Raw genomic sequence first — 24216 nt, 5'->3', positions numbered from 1 at the left:
TTTTTTTAAAATTGAGGTGAAATTCACATAACAAACAACCATTTTTAAGTGTACAATTCAGTGGCATTTAATGCATTCACAATATTGTGCACCACCACCTCTCTCTTGAGTCACTTTCCTGTTCTTGGTTGCAGTACACAGGCTTCTCATTGTGGCAGCTTCTCTTGTTGGGGAGAACAGGCTCTAGGCAAACGGGCTTCAGTAGTTGTGGTGCACAGGCTTTAGTTGCCTGCAGGATCTTTCCGGACCAGGGATCGATCCAGTTTCCCCTGCATCGGCAGGTGAATTCCTATCTGCTGCGCCACCAGGGAAGTCCTTGACTCTTTCTCTTTAATCCCACAGGCATAGTCTTCACTCAAGATCATGTTCGGCCAAAGTCATCACTTCTGCTGGAACCCAATCCTCAAAATGTCCTATTGTGATCCAAAAAGAAAACAAGATGTGGACTTGAGAGCAAGCAAGTCAGACTCCTGCCTGCAATCACACTATTCAGCTCAGTAACCAACCTAGCTTTAATGGGGAAATGCTGGGGAAGGAGAGTAATGTGGATGCAGTAAGGTGACATAGCCTTCTCACAATATATAGAAGGGACCTTCATGATGATATGGAGAGTTCTTGCTTACCTGATTATCCTGGGCAGCTTCCAAATATGCATGGGTGATTCAGTTTTCAATTTTGTATATCATGCTCTTCTCTGCCCTGGTTTTAGCTTCTAATCCCAGGGCTGTCTGGTGGCCTAGTGCAGATGATAACCACTTCTTCCCAAGAGTGTACCTGTCATACTTGAGCTAATATCCCTTATATATGATAACATAATGGCATATTTATTCCTCTGTTCACATTTTACATGAAAAACGTACTTAAGATAGTTACTAAAAACAAAGACTGATGCCCCATTGGAGCACAAGACAGCCATGGTAGCTCCAGATCTTGGGTATTCATCCTTTTGTCTTAGCCAAAAGACAGAGACAGGAGCAAAAGAAATTTTTCTCTTTATGCAAAAAATAAAAAATTCCCTAGGAGCCTCCCAGAAGACTTCCTTTCATATTTCATTAACCAGAACTGTGTCCTGTACCCACTCCTAGACCAATCATTGGCAAGGAGAAATGGTATCACTATTGATTTAGATGAATTGTGATTTATCCCCTGATTTGAGGGGTGGGAAAGGGCTTCTTGGTGGCTCATATGATAAAGAATCTGCCTGCAATGCAGGAGACCCAAGTTCAATCCCTCAGTCAGGAAGATCCCCTGGGGAAAGGAATGGCTGCCTACCCCAGTATTCTTGCCTGGAGAATTCCAAGAACAGAGGAGCCTGGCAGGCTACAATCTATGGGGTCACAAAAAGTCGGACATGACTGAGTGGCTAATACTTTCATTTTTTCACTTAACGGAGAGGAACTTAGCTCCCTTGAAATCAAAGGATCTTCCTTCTATCTGAATGAAACTGGGATTCTATTAATAGGGAAGCATGAATCTAGGGAATGGCATTTGGATAAGTGTGACAGTGTTAGTCTCTTAGTTGTGTCCGACTCTGTGTGACCCCATGGACTGTAGCCCGCCAGTCTCCTCTGTCCATGGAATTCTCCAGGCAAGAATACTAGAGTTGATAACTATTCCCTTAATTCTTACTGAATCATATCTATTTTCCTCTTGGGCACACAGCTAGATTGCATCATCTCCTAATCTCTCGGCAGTTAGCAGCATCCATGTTCCTGAGTTCCCAACAATGTAAAGTGTACAGAGTAGATGAATGTATTTGCTACCTCCAGTTCTGGCCTATAAATAAAAACTTCCCACACAAATCACCCTTATTTTCTTTTCCCTTTTTTTTTCCTGGCCAGATGCAAAATACTCAGTGGAGAAATTCAAGGCTCCAAGGAATGGTGAAGCTGCAAGAATTTAGATGGGAGGCACCTGAATCCTTGAATGATTCCACAGAGCAGAGCAACTCTCTCATCCCTGGTACTTTGCTCTGGCCACCACCAACAGACTAGTGACATGAGTAAGCAATGCAACTTAATTGTGTTAAGCCACAGAGTTATGGATTTTATTTGCTACAGCAGTTGTGAAACCGAACTCTTCACGGAATAGGCAATAAACAATGTCTGCCATATTCTTCCACCAAAGCTTTCTTTGCTAAAGACAACCCAAAGGAGCCTTGGAAAGAAAAATCTTGGGGATACCAGAGTCTTGCAACCCTGGGGGAAGGGATGAGTAAGCAAACTGTCCATTCAGGGTTGGCAGTCACACCCAAGGCCACAAGTATCCTTTAAGAAATCATTACGTACCTAGTGCCCAGACTTTGTTTTCTAATATAATTCCCCACAAAAAGAACCAGGACTCCTCAGAGAAATGGCTGATTTTAGGGTTAAGGAAGAGAAAGTACAAGAGGAATCTAGAATATCTTGTTATAGAGTATGCTGGAAATTTTTGGCATTCAAATAATTAAGAACAGCAAGGTCATTGAAAAACATAGTAATCCCCAAGTCTATATCATTAATAAATAGATAATTAAATTAATTGAGAGAAGGGAGGATTGGTACAGGTAGGAATCACCAATTGATTATAAATCTAAAGGAACATGTTTAACGAGGAGCAGGATATTCCAGTGGTCTAAGCTGTCGCCCCACAGATTACTTATAACAAGAAAAAATAGTAAATATGCTGTGGAGAAATCAGATAGCTCAACAAGGTGATCAAAATTATTATCACTCTATCATTATATGTAGAATCTAAAAAATAATACAAATAAATCTATACACAGAACAGAAACAGATTCACAGGTGTAGAAAATACATTTATGTTTACCAAAGTGGGGAGAAGGGGGAGGGATAAATTAGGAGTATGGGATTAACAGATATAAACTTCATGCATTGTACTCAATTGTGTCTGGCTCTTTGTGAGCCCATGGACTATAGCCTGCCAGGTTCCTCTGTCCATGGAATTTTCCAGGCAAGAATAGTGGAGTGGGCTGCCATTTCCTCCTCCAGGGGATCTTCCTGACCCAGGGATTGAACCCCAGTCTCCTGCATCTCCTGCATTGGCAGATGGTTTCTTTACCACTGTGCAACCTGGGAACTCACAACAGATATAAACTACTATACATAAAATAGATAAGCATCAAGGATTTACTGTGTATCACAGGGCACTATATTCAGTATCTTATAATAACCTATAATAGAAAATAATCTGAAAACTATCACTTCATTGTATGTAATTGAATCACTTCACTGTACACCTGAAATTCACAATATTGTAAATCAAGCACACTTCAATAAAAAAAAAATTATTACCCAATGAGGGACAGGGACATCATCTGACTTTGGGTGTGATATTCTGAGAAGGACACAATATCATTATTCTGCAACAGATGCGGGTTTGATCCCTGGGTCAGAAAGATCCCCTGGTGGAAGAAATGGCAACCCACTCCAGTATTATTGCCTGAAAAATCCTATGGACAGAGGAGCCTGGAAGGTTACAGGCCAAAGAGCCAGACACAACTGAGCAAACAAGCACATAAATGTTAAAGCAAGAGGGTCAAAGGTTAACTAGTAAATCTGAGTAAAGGGTTATATGGGTTATATTATTATTATTATTATCATTCTTGCAACTTTTCTATGAGTTTGAAATTATTTGCAAATAAAAAGTTTCCTGGAGTCTAGATTTAAAAAAATCAGTGAGGGGGACATCCCTGGTGTTCCAGTAGTTAGGAATACACCTGTCAATGCAGGAGACATGGGTTTGATCCCTGGTCTGGAAAGATTCCACATGCTGTAGAGCAGCTAAGCCCATGTACCAGGACAAATGAGCCCACACTCTAGAGCCCATGCTACACAACAAGAGAAGCCATGGAAAGGAGAAGCCTGTGCACTGCAACTAGAGAGTAGCCTTCTTTCACTGCCACTAGAGATAGCCAACGTGCAGCTATGGAGACCCAGCACAGACAAAAATAAATAAATAAACATGAAAAATCTTGAAAGAAATAAAAAGTGACACAAATAAAGGGAGAGATATACCAAGTTCTAGGACTGGAAGAATCAATATTGTGAAAATGAGTATACTACCCAAAATAACCTACAGATTCAATTCAATCCCTATGAAACTACCAATGGTATTTTTCACAGAACTAGAACAAAAATTTTCACAATTTGTATGGAAACACGAAAGACCCCAAACAGCCAAAGCAATCTTGAGAAAGAAACACGGAACTAGAGAAATCAATCTTCCTGACTTCAGACTATACTACAAAGCTACAGTCACCAGGAGAGTATGGTACCAGCACAGAAACAGAAATATAGACCAATGGAACAAGATAGAAAGCCCAGAGATAAATCCACACACTTCTGAGCACCTTATCTTTGACAAAGGAGGCAAGATTATACAACGGAGAAAAGACCCATACAATAAGTGGTGCTGGGAAAACTGGAGAGCTACATGTAAAAGAATGAAACCAGAACACTTCCTAACACTATACACAAAAATAAACTCAAAATGGATTAAAGTCTTAAATCCATTCAGAAACTATAAAGCTCTTAGAGGAAAACATAGGCAGTACACCTTTGATATACATCCCAGCAAGATCTTCTTTGACCCACCTCCTAAAATAACGGATTAAAAACAGAAATAAACAAATGAGACTTAATTAAATTTAAAAGCTTCTGCACTGCAAAGGAAACAATAAACAAGATTAAAAGACAACCCTAAGAATGGGAAAAAATAATTGCAAACTAAAACAACTGACAAAGTATTAATCTCCAGAAAATATAAACAGCTCAAACAGCTTATATAGTGAACTAAAATGGACCAGAACAGGCGAATTTAATTCAGATGACCATTATATCTACTGCTGTGGGCAAGAATCCCTTAGGAGAAATGAAGTAGTCATCATAGTCAACAAGAGTCCCAAATGCAGTACTTGGGTACAGTCTCAAAAACGACAGAATGATCTCTGTTTCCAAGGTAAACCATTCGATATCACAGTAATCCAAGCCTATGCCCCGACCAGAAATGCTGAAGAAGCTGAAGTTGAATGGTTCTATGAAGATCTACAAGCCCTTCTAGAACTGACACCAAAAAAAGATGTCCTTTTCATTATAGGGGACTGGAATGCAAAAGTAGGAAGTCAAGAGATACCTGGAGTAACAGGAAAATTTGGCCTTGGAGTACAAGATGAAGCAGGGCAAAGGCTAACAGAATTTTGCCAAGAGAATGAACTGGTCATAGCAAACACCCTTTTCCAACAACACAATAGACGATTCTACAAATGGACATCACCAGATGGTCAATACCAAAATCAGACTGATTATATTCTTTGCAGCCGAAGACGGAGAAGTTGTATGCAGTCAGCAGAAACAAGACCAGGAGCTGACTGTGGCTCAGATCATGAACTCCTTATTGGCAAATTCAGACTTAAACTGAAGAAAGTAGGGAAAACCACTAGGCCATTCAGGTATGACCTAAATCAAATCCCTTATGATTATACAGTGGAAGTGACAAACAGATTCAAGGGATTAGATCTGATAGAATGCCTGAAGAACTATGGATGGAGGATTGTAACACTGTACAGGAGACAGGGATCAAGACCATCCCCAAGAAAAAGAAATGCAAAAAGGCAAAATGGTTGTTTGAGGAGGCTTTACAAATAGCTGAGAAAAGAGGAGAAGTGAAAGGCAAAGGAGAAAAGGAAAGATATAACATCTGAATGCAGAGTTCCAAAGACAGATAAGAAAGTCTTCCAAAGTGATCAATGCAAATAAAGAGTAAAACGATAGAATGGGAAAGACTAGAGATCTTTTCAAGACAATTAGAGATACTAAGGGAACATTTGATGCAAAGAAGGGCACAATAAAGGACAGAAACGGTATGGACCTAACAGAATCAGAAGATATTAAGAAGAGGTAGCAAGAATAACAGAAGAACTATACCAAAAAGATTTTAATGACCCAGATAACCACAATGGTGTGATCATTCACCTAGAGCCAGACATCCTGGAATGTGAAGTCAAGTGTGCCTTAGAAAGCATCACTACGAGCAAAGCTAGTGGAGGTGAAGGAATTCCAGCTGAGCTACTTCAAATCCTAAAAGATGATGCTGTGAATGTGCTGCACTCAATATGAGAGCAAATTTGGAAAACTCAGTAGTGGCCACAGGACTGGAAAAGGTCAGTTTTCATTCCAATCCCAAAGAAAGGCAATGCCAAAAGAATGTTCAAACTACCACACAATTGCACTTATTTCACAAGCTAGCAAAGTAATGCTCAAAATTCTCTAAGCTAGGCTTCAACAATATGTGAACTGAAAACTTCCAGATGTTCAAGCTGAATTTAGAAAAGGCAGAGGAACCAGAGATCAAATTGCCAACATCCGTTGGATCATAGAAAAAGCAAGAGAATTCCTGTAAAACATCTACTTCTGCTCATTGACTATGCTAAAGCCTTTGACTGTGTTGATCACAACAAACTGGGAAATTCTTAAAGAGATGGGAATACCAGACCACTTTACCTGCCTCTTGAGAAATCTGTATGCAGGTCAAGAAGCAACAGTTAGAACCAGAAATGGAACAAAGGACTGGTTCAAAATTAGGAAAGGAATACATCAAGGCTGTATATTGTCAGCTTGCTTATTTAACTTATATGCAGAGTGCATCTTGCAAAATTCCGGGCTAGATGAAATACAAGCTGGAATCAAGATTGCCGGGAGAAATATCAATAACCTCAGATATGCAGATGACACTACCCTCATGGAAAAAAGCAAAGAGGAACTAAAGAGCCTCTTGATGAAGGTGAAGGAGAAAAGTGAAAAAGCTTAAATGCTACCTTAAAACTCAACATTCAAAAACCAAAGACCATGGCATCCAGTCCCATCACTTCATGGCAAATAGATGGGGAAATAATGGAAACAGAGACAGACTTTATTTTCTTGGGTTCCAAAATCACTGCAGATGGTGACTGAAGCCATGAAGACGCTTGCTCCTTGGAAGAAAAGCTATGACAAACCTAGACAGGTTTGGAGAAAAGGGAACCCTGCAGCACTCCTGGTGGGAATGCAAATTGATATAGCCAGTATGGAGAACAGTATGGAGATTCATTTAAAAACGAGGAATAACATTACCATGTGACCCAGCAATCCTACTACTGAGCATATACCCTGATGAAATCATAATTGAAAAAGACACATGTACCCCAATGTTCACTGCAGCGCTATTTACAATTGCTAGGGCATGGAAGCTGCTGAGACATCCACTGACATATGAATTTAGGAGAAAGAAGCTGTGGTACATTTGAGTCAGTTCTAATGAGGTGGATGAACCGAGAGCCCATTATACAGAGTGAAGTAAGTCAGAAAGAGAAAAACAAGTTATCATATGTTAACACATACATATGAGATCTAGAAAGATGGTACTGATGAACCTATATGCAGGGCAGTAATGGAGAGGCAAACATAGTGAACAGACTTGTGGACATAGTTGGGGAAGGAGAGGGTAGGACGAATTGGGAGAGTAACACTGAAACATATACGTTACCATATGTAAAACACTGTAGTAATTTGCTCTATCAAAAGGGAGCTCAGAGGGGTGGGGCTGGGTGGGAGATGGGAGGGAGGTTCAAGAGGGAGGAGACATATATATACACCTATGGCTGACTCCTGTTGATATATGGCAGAAACCAACAGAATTGTAAAGCAATTATCCTCCAATTAAAAAAAATAAATTTTAAAAATCAGTGAGGATTCTCTCTTGTCGGTTCAAAAAATTTCCCACGTTTTGCCTTCTATTCTTCACTTCAGTCTTTCACTCTCATCTGGTTTTCCCAGTTTTGCAACTGTTGGTTTCTACTTGAAATCTTTTTCCTTCTTGGTTCCTCATATTTACTACTTGTGTAGGTAGTTTGTCTTAGTTTCTCTCAAGATGGCCTTTTGGTCAGCTTCTACTTGGCCTTATGCACTGCAGCTCCTGCGGAAGAGACTTCTGGCCTACAATACTGAATCCAGGCTCCAAGCCCTAGAGGGATATCGTACCCTAGAAGAGACATCAGTGCTTCCAACTGGCAACAGCTCCATCTCCGTCTCCAGCTGCCCTGACTTTGGGAGGAAATAGTTCACACGTGTGCCTGCTAAGTCATTTCAGCCATGTCTGACTCTGTGATCCTGTGGACTTCAGCCTGCCAGGCTCCTCTGTCCATGGGAATCTCCAGGCAAGAGTACTGGAGTGGGTTGCTATGTCCTCCTCCAGGGGATCTTCTCGACCCAGGGATCAGACCCACGTCTCTTACTTCTGTATTGGCTGGTAGGTTCTTTACCACTAGCGCCACCTGGGAAGCCCAATAGTTCACATATCTGCCCTCTTCTCTCCATGTTTTCTGCTTCATCAAGCCCTCATCGTAGTTTGCTAAGTACGCTCGGTTTCTCCAGGCTTTTCCCACTCCAGCCTGCCATCCTCCTCACTGCTACTAGCTCTCTCTTTAAAGCACACGTTCCTTCATATTACTTGTCTGATGAAATTCTACTAGCTCTGTGTCGCCTTTCAAAATCTGACTCAGCCATTTTAATTTCCAAATCCTGACATTCCTCTGCTGAACTGTGAGCTCCTTCAGAGGACAGACCACACCTTTTCTTCTTTGTATCTTTAACTCTAACACAGTGCTTGGCACACAGAAGATACTCAGTAGATTTCTGCTGAATGAACAAATGAACTCTAGCTAAACTCTGAAACTTCTTTGAGCAGACCATGTTTAAATATCACCTTCTCTGATGGTGAATGATAGTCTTCCTTGACACTGTCATTCAACTCTTCTTCAGGTAGATGTATTTCTTCACGGAAATACATCTCCCAGGCATCCCCCCACCCCCACTACATTGTTAACTATTCTGAGGGAAAGGACCATGTCTTATTCATCTCGCATCTGACTGAGGGTCTAGGAGAGTGCCTGCCATTGAGCAGGCAAAGTTTGTTGGATGGGTATAAATATTACAGAGGGGAAAATACCAGATTTTAAAAGGTCTCCATATAGTGAGACTGACTGAGGAAATGACCAAAGAACAATGAAAATGAGATCAACAAGTATAAATAAATAATGTACAAGAAGTAAGTGAAGTAGTCAAATGATGATGCATGACTGAATAACTAGAATTAAGTGGGAGTTAAACAGAAAAGTCATCCTCAGGGCAAATTTTGAGATGTGTTTGACAAGAAGAAAGGGACATAATGTTCTAGTCTCCTAACAGGAGCTTAGAGGCCTGTCATACAGCTGGGTTGAACCAAAGCACAGTAAGCAATTAGTGTATTGGAAGCCTGCTTTCCAAGCGACATCTGCTCCTCCCTAGAGCTCAAGTTCTGCCTTTCTCCTGGCTCCCCAAGCAGCCATGTTTGCCCACTCTCCATGTCTGGATGTTTCCCAGGTCAGCTTCAATGTAGCACTTTATGTCCTCCAAGTTTCTGTGAAAATATGTAACCAAAACTTCCCTGTGGAATTGAACATTCTTGCTAACCCTGGTTCTCTAGGGAAATAAACTTTCCCCTTCCCAACAGAACTGTTCCTAGTGTTGTTAAGGCCTCCAAAGGCAGCATAACCACTTGAGTACATCTTCACAAAAATGATCTCTTTGATCCAAAGGTTAACGAGGTTAACGAGGGACTTCCCTTTTGGTCCAGTTGCTAACACTCCACACTCCCAATGCATGGGACCTGGGTTTGATCCCTGATCAGGGAACTAGATCCTGCATGTCACAACTAAAATATCCTGCATGCCCCAACTAAGGTCTGGTGCAGTCAAGTAAATAAATAAAATAAACATTAACAACATCCATTTTTTCTTCATTGACTATGCTAAAGCCTTTGTGTGGATCACAATAATCTGTGGAAAATTCTTAAAAGACATGGGATTATCAGACCACCTTACCTGTCTTCTGAGAAACCTGTATGCAAGTCAAGAAGCAACAGTTAGAACCAGATATGGAACTGACTGGTTCAAAATTAGGAAAGGAGTACAACAAGGCTGTATATTGTCACCTTGCTTATTTAACTTATATGTAGAGTACATCATTCGAAATGCTAGGCTAGATGACTCACAGGCTGGAATCAAGATTGCTGGGAGAAATATCAACAACCTCAAATAGACAGATGATACAACTCTAATGGCAGAAAGTGAAGAGGAAGTAAAGAGCCTCTTGATGAGGGTGAAAGAAGAGAGTGAAAAAGCTGGCTTGAAACTCAACATTCCAAAAACTAAGATAATGGCAACCAGTACCATCACTTCATGGCAAATAGAAGGGGAAAAAGTGAAAACAGTGACAGATTTTCCTTTCCTGAGCATCAAAATCACTATGGAAGGTGACTGTGGCCATGAAATTAAAAGGCTTGCTCCTTGGAAGGAAAGCTATAACAAACCTAGACTGCATATTAAAAAAGCAGAGACATCACTTTGTTGACCAAGGACTGTATAGTCAAAGCTATGGTTTTTCCAGTAGTCACGTAAGAATGTGCGAGTTGGACCATAAAGAAGGCTGAGCATCGAAGAATTGATGCTTTGGAATTGTGGTGTTGGAGAAGACTCTTGAGAGCCCCCTGTACTGCAAGAAGATCAAACCAGTCAATTCTAAAGAAAACAAACCCTGAATATTCATTAGAAGGGCTGACGCTAAAGCTGAAGCTCTAATACTTCGGCCACCTGATGCAGAGCCAACTCATTGGAAAACACTCTGATGCTGGGAAAGACAGAAGGCAAAAGGAGAAAGAGGCAGCAGAGGATGAGATGGTTAGATAGCATCACCAACTCAATGAACATGAATTTGAGCAAGCTCTGGGAAATAGTGGAGGACAGAGGAGCCTGGAGTGCTGCAGTCCATGGGGTCACAAAGAGTCAGACATGACTTAAGAGACTGAATAACAACAACAAACAAAACCCAAAGAGGTAAGATGACTGGGACCTGAGAAATGTAACCTGATAGTATAATCTTGTTTTAGCTACATCAGCCCTCTCCTTAAAGAGTGCCAGCTTTCTAAGTCACTTCAGTTGTGTCCAACTGTTTACCACCCTATGGATGGTAGCCCACCAAGCTCCTCTCTCCTCCAGTATTCTCCAGTCAAGTATGGTGGAGTGGGTTGCCATGCCCTCCTCCAGGGGCTCTTCCTGACCCAGGGATGGAACTCACATCTCTTAAATCTCCTGCATTAGCAAGTGGATTCTTTACCACTAACACCATCTGGGAAGCCCCCTTAAAGAGTATATGCAAGTAAATACCACAGTTCTGTACAGTCACTTTCTAGGGCTCAGATCCTTGCTGCCTCCAGAACTTGTGGGAAGGAAAAAAATAAACTGCCTAAAAATGTCCCACACTTTAGGAATCAGAGCATTTTACACACCAAGAGGTAGATCTGAAGACTTTCAGAATCTCTTGGCCGAGGGAGATGGCAACTGTCTTTCTTTTAGGATAATCTAGTTTTTGGAGAAAGAAATGGCAACCCTCTCCAGTGTTCTTGCCTGGAGAATCCCAGGGACGGCGGAGCCTGGTGGGCCGCAGCCTGTGGGGTCGCACAGAGTCGGACACGACCGAAGCGACTTAGCAGCAGCAGTTTTCAGGCAGTGTTTATTTTTCCAGAACGTTGCATTCCTTTTCCTGAACACCCGGTTTTACTATCTCCTGGTAGAGGAGAGAAAATGATGGTAGTATGAGCTCACTGAAGCGCTTGGGGGTGGGTAGGGTTCAGAGTACAGCTATTCTTTCTCACCTCCTGTTGCAAACCCAGCTTCCCAAGGAGGGAAAGGAAGAGCCCCCTCAGGGGGTCCTAATGGGCGTGGAGGCTCACAGATCCCATACACCTCTGCCAAGCAGCTAGAACGACTCTAGATAGCAAGGAAACATTAAAGCCTAAACTTGGGTCATTCCTCACCAGCAGGGGGGCTTCCCGGTAGGCACTGCCTCCCCGCGCGCTGCTCAATCTCTGGAGGTGTCACACTAGGCGGTGGTGATGTCACACTGGCGGGGATGACATTTTAAACCTGGACCTCACACCGACACTAGGCACCTTTAAGTCACCTCGATGTTGGCCGTGAGGAGGGGGCGGGGAGATGACCCCAGCACTCTATCCACGCAGGCTCCCCACGGAGGCCCACCCACTCCCACTTCCACTCCCACCCGTAATATGAGGTCGTCGTAATCCTCCTGCTCTCCCGGACTTCCGCCTCAGTAGGTATCATGGCGCGGGACCCGGGACTAGTTCCCGTGAGGCGGGGCGGGCCGGATGAGGGCGGACGCTCGGCGCTCAGCTTGTCGGGTCTGGCGACAACCGCGGCTGCGGAGCTAGGGGCCCGGCGGTGGCCCCGGACAGCAGCGGGAGGCCGAGGAGGGAGCGCGCGGGTCAGAGGCGGCGGCGGCGGCGGAGAGGGGCCGGGCGGTGGAGCGGGCGGGAGGCTGAGAGGGCTCCCCCCGCGGGACGGGCGCGGGGACGGCTCCGGGGGGCGGGGGCCGGGGCCCGGGCCGGCTCGCGCAGGGGGTATGATGACCCGGCGGCGGGGCCCCGGATCTCGTCTCCTCCGCCGCCTCCTCACGGCTGCCCCAGCTCGCGGCTGAGAACCAGAAGACACACCGGCGGTGAGTCGAAGCGGGAGAGCGGTCGGGCAGGGGCCTCGGCGGGGAGCGATCTCCTATCGGGTCCCCGAGGCGGGGCCGGGCTGGCCGCGGGCTCTTCGGGGCGCCCGGCCTTGCGGGGGGCGCCTCCCTCGGCTGCCCCCACCCGGGACCCGGCGCCAAGCCCTGTGGCCTGGCCTCTCCCGGCTGCGGAGGGCATGGCATTCCCAAGAAAGTGGGGAGGCTGCGGGCTTGTTTCGGGGCAACTCCTCCTGTGTCCTGCCACTTCTCTCCTGGGCGTGTTGTCCTCAGATGACAGGGGGCCGCCTGGCGTCTCCTCACCCGGCCGGTTTTTCCTCGGTTGTCGTGGCCGGTTCCCAGTGTATGGCTTGCGCGTGTGAATTTCACAGCGCTGCTTAGCGCCTTGGTTTGAGGCTGTCTGTGCTGTTGGGGACAAGGAAGCGGTGTCTGGAACGGACGGCTGCGGTGGGGTGGGTGTGGAAGCCCTCCTATCCTCTCCGCTTGTGTTCTTTAATCGTAAGGTTGGTAAATCGTGATGATGGTGGAGACTAAGTGGGACCGGCCAACCTAAATGTGTATCTGTGTTAGGTAGATCTAGAAGTCTGGCTCAAAGGGAAACTTTTGCTGTTTGTCGCCACTTTGCCAAAGCTTTCGTTTAAAAAAAAAGAAAAAGCCTTGGCGGGGAGGGGGGGGCGGTGGGAGGAAACCACCAAAACTCTTGGGTAAGCCTCCCCGCCCCAGCCCCCCACCCCCGCCCCGGTGTTCACAGGTCTGTGGGAAAGAGGCCGTTTTTGTGCCTAGCAACCGAGACCTGGGACTCAGTCTCCAAGAGCGCTGGTGTAACCTCCAGTTTGTTGTGGTGACAAACGGTGAGCTTGGCCTGTGTTTACGCTGGGCGCGCTTTCTTTCCTGTTTAGGTGGGGGAAGGGAGGAGGGGCTGGGGAAGGGGGAAAAACAGCCCCGAGCGCGAGTGTGTCTTTTCTCCAATTAAACCATTGACTATGTTGCAGATTCTCTTTTTGAGGCAGCTCTAGGTGCTTTTTTTCTTTGGGAATTTTCAGTCATTGTATCAAATTGTTAATTTCAGCTATAGACTCTTCTGCCCAATCCTTCCTTTATCTTATTTGTTTCCTAGTAACTGATGAAAACAGCAGCATGGCTTCCTGCTACTGATGAAATGGGGTTAAATTAAGTGGCTGATGCCCTCAGCAAAACCTACAATTTTGCTCTTGTTTGTGTAAAGCTATTTTTGATTCCTGGTCTGTAGTGTAGTTGTTTTTTTTTAAGATTATAGAGAATGCAAATCATTACCAGCTCTTTTTCATACATAGGTCTAAAGCTTTCTGTAAAACATCTAAAAAATAACACTAATAGGTCATTTTATATAGTTGTTAATGCAGCTGGTGATTTTGGAGATACATGTAATAATCTCTGGGTTCTGTGTTGTAGAACTGGTATGATGGTGTGAAGAAGGATATCATTGACTTTAAGGCACTGTTCCCTGGCTTGAAGAATATTTTGGTAAGGTACTTGTGGTTGCAACTGGAGGCAGTCAGGCCAGTAAAGCATCTTACCAGTAAAATGGTGAATGAGATCTTGTAAATATACTGACTGTGGTTAGTAATAAGACTTTTGCTGGCGATATCTTTATCCTATCTGGATACTGTAGTTTTATGGATTGCAGAGCAAGTTGATTGGAAATTTGAGATTGAAAACCAAACCAGAACTTTCTACCAACAGGGGGGAAAAAGAAAAGATAGTCTCAACATCCACAAATCTCTGGAAAATAGAATTCTTTTTTTCTGTGGTTTGGTTTTCATAAGCACAGCTTAGTCATTGGTTCTGTTGGTAGAAATCAGTGAGCCAAACCTGCCTTATGAACTTCTTACACTTGGAACTTGTGCAACTTGTTATATATTGTAACTGGTTCTTTTGTAATTTGAGGTAATTTTGCAAACATGAACTTCCTGATCGGCCCTTTTATTTTCATGACTGTATAAAGCAGTCCATAATTTTTAAAGTTACAGTTATTAATTCCTCCCCAGTTTCTTCCCTTAAATTTAATGCCATTCTGAACAGAAGTCATCAAAATAATTTTTCTTTCAAGTACCACTTCAACAGTCATTGATTTGCTTTTCGGTTCCTTTTTTGTTTTTATTTTTTGTTTCCAATCTCCCAGCTCCCTAAATACCTTATGTATTTTTGCAGAGCATAATTTGACACTTAAAAAAATTTTACATTCTGTTTTTATATTTTTCTTTTTTATGTGTCACATCAACTAAGCAACATTTTAAGTTCTTTGAAGATAGGGGAACTTAGGTGCATTTCTTTTGGCTTCTTTAAGGGTGCCTGATACAATGCTTTCCCACCGTGCTTAATGAAAAAGAATCAGAAAACCTGAATTCTTTGACAGCATTACTGCTCATTAGCTCTGGGTAAAACTTGTGTGGCTTTCTTGGGTCTACTTTTTCTCATCTTGGAATTAGGAGGTTTTAGAAAGGGTCTTTTAAGGTCTATTTTAGCTGTAAGAATCACTGTACTTTTTTTTGCCAGTGTCTTCTCCAGTCAAATACTCTAAACAGTTTCTCATTTTTCCATATCCCCTGGAATACTTGCTCAAGTTAGTTCTTTCATCTGTAAGACCTTCATCTGCCTTTCATCTGTCAGACTGTTGTTACCTTACTTGAGTCCTGTTTTCCTTAGGCCCTTTCTGGCTAAGGTCCTCTTTTAGCGTTCGTGTTTCATATTGGTCTATGCTTTGTTAATTTGTCATTTTTCTTATGATAGAAACTGAGGTATAGTTTTCTTTATTGTAAACTTTATAGATCTTATAGACTGTTCTGTGTATATACTAAGATAGTACCATTTTACCAAACACCAGAAAAACCTACTTTTTCTTTTGTTCTGTTGCTTTAGGTTCATCATTCCAAATAAATCTAAGAGAGCTATTGAAATTTAGGAGAAAAATTTCTTCCCTAGAAGGAAAGCACCTCAGCCAGTTTACCGAAATACTCCAAAATTGGTTTAAATGGCTGGAAATTACATAGAATTGTAGAGTTACTACTTTGTCTGCTAACACCACTATTCCACACCCTGTTTTTGCATACTGGTTGGGGAACTGGCTCCTTTCACAGGGTTCCAAATGAAGGAAGTGCTACAGGAAAGGGGGTGGGGAACTTTGATTCAAATAGTGTCCTTAGGGCTTCAAGGTTATTTTTTTCTTCTGTATTACTATACTTAGAAAAGTATTCTCTTGTAGACAAGAGGCTGTAATTTTTATCACGTGTATTTCTCTAATTTAGTGAGAATGACTTCTGAGATCCTTTTATATATGGAGAAATAATGTGGTCTCTTTATAGTCATTCTATCAAACATTTGACACGTGCTGTATTCCATCCATTGTGATTGATGCTGGTGATACAAAGGAAGAAGATACTCTGCTATTGACAATTGCCCTCTTAGAACTTGCAGTTCAGAAGGGAAGTCAACTTTTTTTTTTAGAAGTTAACTTTGATTTATTTATTTATTTTTTATACTTACAAACAATGTATATTTACATATCCCACCAGGCTCCTCTGTCCATGGGACTTCCCAGGCAAGAATACTGGAGTGGGTTGCCATTCCTTTCTCCATAGAAGTTATCTCACCCTGAAATGACATTTTTAGTTTTGTTTCTTTTTGAGCTTTATGAAAGTGGTATCAGACTGTATAGGAGCCTATGGGGATTTTATTTTTTTCACTCTTTGTTATATTTCTAAGATTCATTATGTTATATATAGTTGTCATTCATTTTCATTGATGTATAAGATTTAATCATGTGACTACAGTATATTTTGAAGGGATACATAACTATAAAATAATAAAATCGTACTTTTTAAAAAAAAATAAAAAAAAAAAAAAAAAGAAGTTAACTTTTAAATAAATAATTTCAAATAGTTAGAATAAAAATCCAGAGTGGCCCACAAGTCAGTATGTGTTCTGGCCCTTGTTTTCCTTTTTGGGTCCTTCTTCTGCTACTTTTTGATGGACAGGGGACTCTGCTCTATGTGATCATTCAGGTACCCGTGTTCTTTCCATCTTGCTGCTCTGCCCTCCCTCGAGTGTTGTCTCATGGCAGAAACTTCATGGGTTCCTCCTGGTGGAAGAGGAAGAGAACGCTAAAGGCTCGTTATCACTTTGTGTTGGAGAGAGGGACTGGTAAATGGAGTCTGACTTTGTGTGTGGGATGGAGGAGAGACTAAACTATAATCCAGACTAACAGTCTTGTGCCACACTGAAAACGTGAGCTTTAAGTAGAGGCTGAAAGGATAAGTGGTAGTTCAGAGAAGGCTCACTAAGAGGGTAGAATGAAGTGTAGAGAGAGAATGTTATATGTGAAGGAACTGAGGCAGGAGAAGTCAAGGTATGCTTTAGACCCGGAGATATTTAGAACTACTGGGAAAGGGAGTGCTGTGGGAGAGAGTCGGTGACATGAGGCTACAAAATAGTCAGGGTCCAGAACTTACAAAGCCTGACAATCCAAATTAGAGGTTTTGGACTTTATTCTAAAATTTTAAATGGCAGATAGATATGCATTTGTAAAAGCTTCGATTGTAAGGTGAAGAATGAATTGGAGAAGGGAGCTTAAAAAGAAGGCCAGAGAGTACCATTTGGGGAGACAGGTTAGGCAGTTGAAGTAAGCAGTGCAGGATTGTACAGTAGTGGGGGAGTGAGAGATATCTGGTGTTCCAGTGGAAGAGTTTTCTTCCCAGTCTTACCTTTTTTTTTTTTTTTTAAAACAGAATGTGTATTCTTATTTACCCACTGAATACTCTTTCTGTATCAGTGTACTGGAGAATATGTACCTCTGTGTACATGGCAGCTGAGGACAAGTTCTAGAGGAAGAAATCAGCATGTAGTTCTGATTTTACAGTTACTGAGGTAACCAGTTGTTAAATTGTATCAAAAAGACAAAGGTGACACCAAGTAAAAGTGTTGGGAATTTATTATTGGTGTCTCAGGGAGAAGAAGGAAGTCACTGAAGACTAAGGCAAAATGTTGACCAGTGGGTACTTTGATTGTCATACCCAGCAGTTTCATTCACAATTATAATATCTGAATTCATATGGTAAGATTATCTACCGGTGGGCTTTCCTGGTGGCTCAGTGGGTAAAGAGTCTGCCAGCAATGCACGAGACTGGGGTTCGATCCCTGGGTCAGGAAGATCCCCTGGGGAAGGAAATGGCAACCCACTGGAGAATCCTTGCTTGGAGAATTCCGTGGATAGAGGAGCCTGGCAGGCTGCAGAAGATGAAGTCGCAAAGTCTGACACAACTGAGCAACTAACACTGTCACTTTTCACTTATCTGCCTGTAGTGTAGGATGGTAGTGGTTGTTGCTTAGTTGCTAAGTCATGTCCAGCTCTTCTGTGACCCCATGCATGGTCTGCAGCCCGCCAAGCTCCTCTGTCCATGGGATTTTCCAGGCAGGAATACTGGAGTGAGTTGCCATTTCCTTCTCCAAGGGGTCTTCCCCACCCAGGGAGTGAACCTGTGTCTCCTGCACTGGCAGGCAATTCTGTACCACTAAGCCCCCAGGGAATCCTGCCCCTAAGGTGGGGCACCCTGTTAATACTGTCAGATAGATGTGCCCATGGGAGGGAGTGGGGAAGCTGTTAATTTGACTGTTTTTGATAGCATTGGATCCTGCTGCTGCTGCTAAGTCACTTCAGTCGTGTCCGACTCTGTGTGACCCCATAGATGGCAGCCCACCAGGCTCCCCTCATCCCTGGGATTCTCCAGGCAAGAACACTGGAGTGGGTTGCCATTTCCTTCTCCAGTGCATGAAAGTGAAAAGTGAAAGGCCTTGGATCCTAGCAAGACTCAGTTCTCTTTTTAGTAATACATACAAGTACCGGTAGCCTTTTGGCTTCCAGTTCTGGTTTGGGATTAATTCAGTGGCAAGTTTGTCATTATATTTAGATAGTTAAATCCTTGGAAAATCAGGTTTGAAATGCAAAGACTAGTTTACTGCTGGAGTCAAGAGGTGCAACATTTTCAGGAAGTTAGCTTTTAATTTATTGGGAGCAGTTCTCATGTGAATTGAAAATATGTATAATATGCTCAACAGAGTGTGATACATAGTAAATTTTCCACAGATGTTAATTCTGTTGCATAGTTTTGCTTGGGAAGTCTCAACCTAGGAAGAAAAGTGTCTCCCCATTTGACAAAGCAAATTTTGTGGGACATAGTATTTTGTGTCTAGAGATGGCTGTTTTTAGCTGAGTTTCAAATTGTAATGTAAGAGTGTAGATTTTTCTAGGCAGTTTTGATTCTGGGTTTTTTCCCCCACATGGTGCTAGTTGAGGTCAGGATGAATGTCACCCACACTATAAGAGTTCTGGTGGCAAACTGGTGACTGCAATATCACATACCCTTGCTGGGGGTGGGGGGAGGGGGAAAGCCACTGAAATTGTGGGTTGTTGTTTCCCTATGGGTGGATTTAAATTTGTCTTACTGGATAAGAATTATATTCATTTATATACTTAAACTTTCAGAACAGTTTCTTAGAACTTGTACTTTTTGCAATGCTCAGTGTGAATTTGAAGCCATCAGTATCTGTTATTTAGTTCATTGGGTGACAAGTTGTCATTACATTGCTCTGGTAAATAGAATATTTTTACAAAGTGTCTAGTTATGACCATACTTAAAAAATTTGTTATATTTCATGAATTCTTTTCAGTATTATTACTTTAAACCTCCATATTCCTAACATTGCTACAAACTGCAAATTTTGTATTCAGATAGTTTTACAATACTCTTAGTTACAAGAAGCTTCCCAGGTGGCTCAGTTGGTAAAGCATCTGCCTGCAATGCAGGAGACCCGGGTTCAACCCCTGGTTGGGGGAAGATCCCCTGGAGAAGGAAATGGCAACCCACTCCAGTACCCTTGCCTGGAAAATCCCATGGACAGACGAGCCTGATAGGCTACAGTCCATGGGGTCGCTAAGACTAAGAGACTTCACTTTCACTTTTTCACTTTTAGGTATAAGAAGGTTATGCTTATGTTTTTTGATAGATTGTTAAAAGATTTAGCAAATATATGGTGGAAATCAATTTCAAAGATGTTTGATTTCATGATGTTATTTTTTCATATATTAATAGGTAAGTTTTGTAAAGGCACCACTTGATTTCAGTTTTCATTTTATCATAGTTTGGTATTATGTCAGTTTTGTTATAGTTTGGTATTATGTCAGTGATATAGGTGGAACAAGATGATTTGTGAATTTGTAACCTAGGAGTTAAATTGCAATAATGTTCTTTTAGTTTACACTTCTTTTCTCTTCAAGGTTCATATAAATTATGAAAACTCTTGTTCAAAGTAAATCCAGACAGCATTTTAGAAATTGAAGATTGAGGGCTCTTCCTTTCAGCTATTTGGTCCAGCGCAGATGGTTTTTAGCTACATTCAGGCACGAAGAAACACATACTTTGCTTTTTTATGTTCTGTGACGTCCCTTTGCCGTGTTCCCTCCCTTTCTAGGTGTGTGTGTGTGTGTTCTCTTATGACTAATAAAGTTATGGTCTATACTAGAGGGGAGACTTCCCCCATTATCTCAAGGACAGCACAGCTAAAAGAGAGGGCTGTCGAAAAGCCAAAACAAAACAAGCATTTGAGTATCCTGGAGTTTAGCACCAGCAGTAGGGAGTAGAAATGAGGTTGGCTGGCAGTGGTCAAATCAACCAGCAGATACCGAGTGTCTGTGTATCGCCAGTGTGTGTGGCACATTCTGGTGACATAAGCAAAAGAGCAGGACAGATACAGTACCTGCGCTCATGTAACTTTGACAGTACCTGGGAATATAACATTGTAAATAAATAATTTAGTGTTATAAGGTAGGAACAGCGTGGTGTGGGAATGCAGTGGTGACGGAGTTTGTGAGAGAGAAGAAACAGTTTTCCTAACAGAAAGTCTCCCAGCATACTAGAGAGCCTCCCAAAAACTGCCAGAAGGGCAGCATGGCTGGAGTGGTGGAGGAATTGAAGTGAGGGGATTTTGTAAGACCGCAGCCAGAGTTGGGAGGAGCTTTCTTAAGACAGGTTGAGGATTTTAACTTTATCTAAAGCAGTGAAAGAACCTGGAGGGGGAAGGAGGGTGATGGTTAAGAAAGAGTAGTCCTCCAGTCTACATGGTTTAAAAACAAAGATTCCCTGAGTGCATTCAAGATGAGTTTGGAGTCTCCTGGCAGTTTGCACTACAAAGGTTCCAATAAGGGTAGAGAAAAATGGCTGATTTGAAACATGCTTAGGAGGTGGAATCCTGGTGGCTTCCCTGGTGGCTCAGACGGTAAAGCGTCTGCCTGCAGTGTGGGAAACCTGGGTCGAGAAGATCCCCTGGAGAATGAAATGGCAACCCACTCCAGTATTCTTGCCTGGAAAATTCCACGGACAGAGGAGCCTTGTAGGCTACAGTTCATGGGTTCGCAGAGTCGGACAGGACTGAGCGACTTCACTTCACTTAGGAGGTGGAGTGATGAGATTTGGTTATAGATTAGACATGGGGATTAAGGGAGGGGAATGAATCAGGATAATAATATTAAATGAGTTCTACACACTAAGCCTGTCCTCTGTGCTAAATCATTTAATTCTCAGAAGAGCCCCGTAATGTAGGTATTGCTGTCACCATTTTGTAGATCAGGAAACAGAGACTCATTGCCACCTTTTCTGCTTGAGATATTGGATGTGTGGTAGTGTCTCTCAATTGAAGTAAAAAACTGAGTGTGGGCATCTTAAAAGTTGAATTTTGGACATGTTGAATTGAGATGTCTCTAAGGTATCCAAATTGAAGTGTGAAATAAAGACTTGGAGTTGAAGAGAGGAGTCTGGGTTAGAGAGAGAAAATTTACAAATAGAGAAACATAAATAATGTTGGGAAGTAGTAAAAAGAGGGAAGCAAGAGAAGGAGGATTAGTATGAGCCCTAAGGCATTTGAGGGTTATATAATTGAGAAGGGAGAAGATAAATATGAAATGGCTTGTATGCTAAGTCAACTGTTCGGACATTTGTGCTCAGTTGTGTCTGACTCTTTGCAGCCTACGGACTGTAGTCTGCCAGGCTCTTCTGTCCATGGAATTTTCCAGGCAAGAATACTAGAATGGGTTGCCATGCTCTCCTCCAGGGAATCTTCCCGACCCAGGGGTGGAACCCACATCTCACGTCTCCTGCATTAGCAGGCAGATTCTTTACCACAGTGCCAAGTTTGGACTTTAAAGTCCAAATTAGTCCAAATTTGTAATTAGTCTTTGGGCTTATTGAGCTCAAGGTGTCTATAATAAAGTGGGCAATTCTTATTGCCTTTCCCCATATTTTTCTAAGGATGATTTCCCCAAGGTTCTTCAGAAGATCCTGTCTAGGTTTCACCTCATCCTGGTTACTTTCTTCTGGTCAGTTTATCAGTGGTCCTTTTGCAGTGCAGTGGACAGAGCTATTGTCTGCCACATTCTGGACACTACTTTTCCTGTGAACGTAGTTTAAGATTGAATTTTCTTTTGAGGAGAGAGGAACATTATTACATAGGGTTTCTCTTGCTAACAAAAGTGTGTTTTTCATATATGCTTCTGCTTAACCTTGTATCTCTTATCCTTGTGTTTTGTGCTAGCCAGATTTCAAACCTAAGTAGGAAGTCTGTATTTGTGTTAAAATGTCATCGGCTAGGTTTACTTTATGGTTTCTGTTCTTGGTGATCCTTTTGGACCTGTTTCTTAGCAATGTTGAGTATCCTGCCCAAACTTGATACATCTATGACTTTTATAGTTACATATTATATACCAGCTATGTCTAAATTTAAGTAATTGATTAAAAGCTAATTAGGACAGGAATGAAGACAGAACTGTGGAATAAACTCTGAGGCCAAAGAACTTGGTTTTGAATTCTAGTCCTGCCACTTAAGAGCTGTCTTATTTGGGACAAATTATTTTAACCACTCCCTGCCTCAGTTTCCTCATCTGTAGAGTGGAAGTAAGGATAGTATCTTTTTCAAAAGGTTGTGGTGAGAATTAATGTGTTTGAAGTGCTTAGACTACCTCTTGGTACATAATAGATGATCAGTCATCTAAGGCATTATTATTGATGTTGTTTTTATTTTATAAACCATCATAGATGTTCATACTATTCATTCCTATTATTGCTGAGTCTCAAAGAGTGATTCAGGATGTGTAATTAGACCAAAAAGTTTATCCTTCTTTAACGGGCAACAAGTTTTGGAAAATGTATAAAATAAAAAGTCAGCCAGATACACCTTTACTTGTGTTTTTTTTGAACTGAAAATTTTCTACTGTACTAAGTGAGGAGTTGTGTAAAATTAAGGGCTTAACTCCTCTTTCTCTTTCTCAATGTAGGTATGGCATCACAGCTGCAGGTGTTTTCCCCCCCATCAGTGTCGTCGAGTGCCTTCTGCAGTGCGAAGAAACTGAAAATAGAGCCCTCTGGCTGGGATGTTTCTGGACAGAGCAGCAACGACAAATATTATACCCACAGCAAAACCCTCCCAGCCACACAAGGGCAAGCCAACTCCTCTCACCAGGTAGCAAATTTCAACATCCCTGCTTACGACCAGGGCCTCCTCCTCCCAGCTCCTGCAGTGGAGCATATTGTTGTAACAGCTGCTGACAGCTCGGCCAGTGCTGCTACATCAACCTTCCAAAGCAGCCAGACCCTGACTCACAGAAGCAACGTTTCTTTGCTTGAGCCATATCAAAAATGTGGATTGAAAAGAAAAAGTGAGGAAGTTGACAGCAACGGTAGCGTGCAAATCATAGAAGAACATCCCCCTCTCATGCTGCAAAACAGGACTGTGGTGGGTGCTGCTGCCACGACCACCACTGTCACCACGAAGAGTAGCAGTTCCAGCGGAGAAGGGGATTACCAGCTGGTCCAACATGAGATCCTTTGCTCTATGACAAACAGCTATGAAGTCTTGGAGTTCCTAGGCCGGGGAACATTTGGACAGGTGGCTAAGTGCTGGAAGCGGAGCACCAAGGAAATTGTGGCTATTAAAATCTTGAAGAATCACCCCTCCTATGCCAGACAGGGACAGATTGAAGTGAGCATCCTTTCCCGCCTAAGCAGTGAAAATGCTGATGAGTATAATTTTGTCCGTTCTTATGAGTGCTTTCAGCATAAGAATCATACCTGCCTTGTGTTCGAGATGCTGGAGCAGAACTTATATGATTTTCTAAAGCAGAACAAGTTTAGTCCACTGCCACTCAAGTACATCAGGCCAATCTTGCAGCAGGTGGCCACCGCCCTGATGAAGCTCAAGAGCCTTGGTCTAATTCATGCTGATCTTAAGCCTGAAAACATAATGCTGGTTGATCCAGTGCGCCAGCCCTACCGAGTGAAGGTCATTGACTTTGGTTCTGCTAGTCACGTTTCCAAAGCTGTGTGCTCAACCTACTTACAGTCACGTTACTACAGGCAAGTGGCAAAGCTAAAAAACGTGTCTTAAACTAGAGATCTGTCTTTATATTTAGCATGTACTACAAAGGGCTACGTATAACAATGAATTATTTACGGATTTCAGCAAAGAATAGGGTAATATATTTCAGTTTATTCCCTGTATGTGGCATTCCTGTATGTAACATTATTTTATTTCT

The 24216-nt window shown here is 42.4% G+C and overlaps 2 protein-coding genes across 5 annotated transcripts in view; one reads left to right on the top strand and one right to left on the bottom strand.

Annotated features, from left to right (window-relative positions):
- Nucleotides 1-41: 41 nt before the first annotated feature.
- On the bottom strand, nucleotides 42-13913 carry LOC122428639 (basic proline-rich protein-like). The gene is made up of 4 exons (XM_043448670.1): nucleotides 13896-13913; nucleotides 12730-13092; nucleotides 12132-12640; nucleotides 42-413 (listed from the first exon to the last, which is right to left on the bottom strand). The coding sequence occupies exons 1-4, from the start codon at nucleotides 13911-13913 to the stop codon at nucleotides 404-406; spliced, it is 900 nt and encodes a 299-aa protein (XP_043304605.1). The 3' UTR covers nucleotides 42-403.
- The window catches only part of HIPK1 (homeodomain interacting protein kinase 1), a 51909-nt gene continuing 40097 nt past the window's right edge, over nucleotides 12405-24216 (top strand). For 2 of the 4 annotated variants that reach the window (XM_043460162.1, XM_043460171.1), the window contains exons 1-2: nucleotides 12406-12587; nucleotides 22960-24037. In XM_043460162.1, coding sequence (XP_043316097.1) covers nucleotides 22962-24037 — 1076 coding nt within the window. In that variant the 5' untranslated portion in view covers nucleotides 12406-12587; nucleotides 22960-22961. Of the gene's footprint in view, nucleotides 12588-14033; nucleotides 14106-22959; nucleotides 24038-24216 lie in introns of all 4 variants that reach the window. The other 2 variants (XM_043460169.1, XM_043460170.1) reach the window with 2 other exon arrangements.

The sequence above is a fragment of the Cervus canadensis genome, chromosome 2, assembly GCF_019320065.1.
Source record: "Cervus canadensis isolate Bull #8, Minnesota chromosome 2, ASM1932006v1, whole genome shotgun sequence".
Classification (NCBI taxonomy): Eukaryota; Metazoa; Chordata; class Mammalia; order Artiodactyla; family Cervidae; genus Cervus; species Cervus canadensis.
The sequence above is the reverse complement of the archived record's forward strand: the minus strand, read 5'-3'. Positions and strand labels throughout refer to the sequence as shown.

Coding starts and splice junctions, on each gene's coding strand:
- LOC122428639 (XM_043448670.1), bottom strand. Junction 12,641..12,729: donor GGCTTGGCGCCGGGTCCCGG/GTGGGGGCAGCC, acceptor GGGACCCGATAG/GAGATCGCTCCCCGCCGAGG.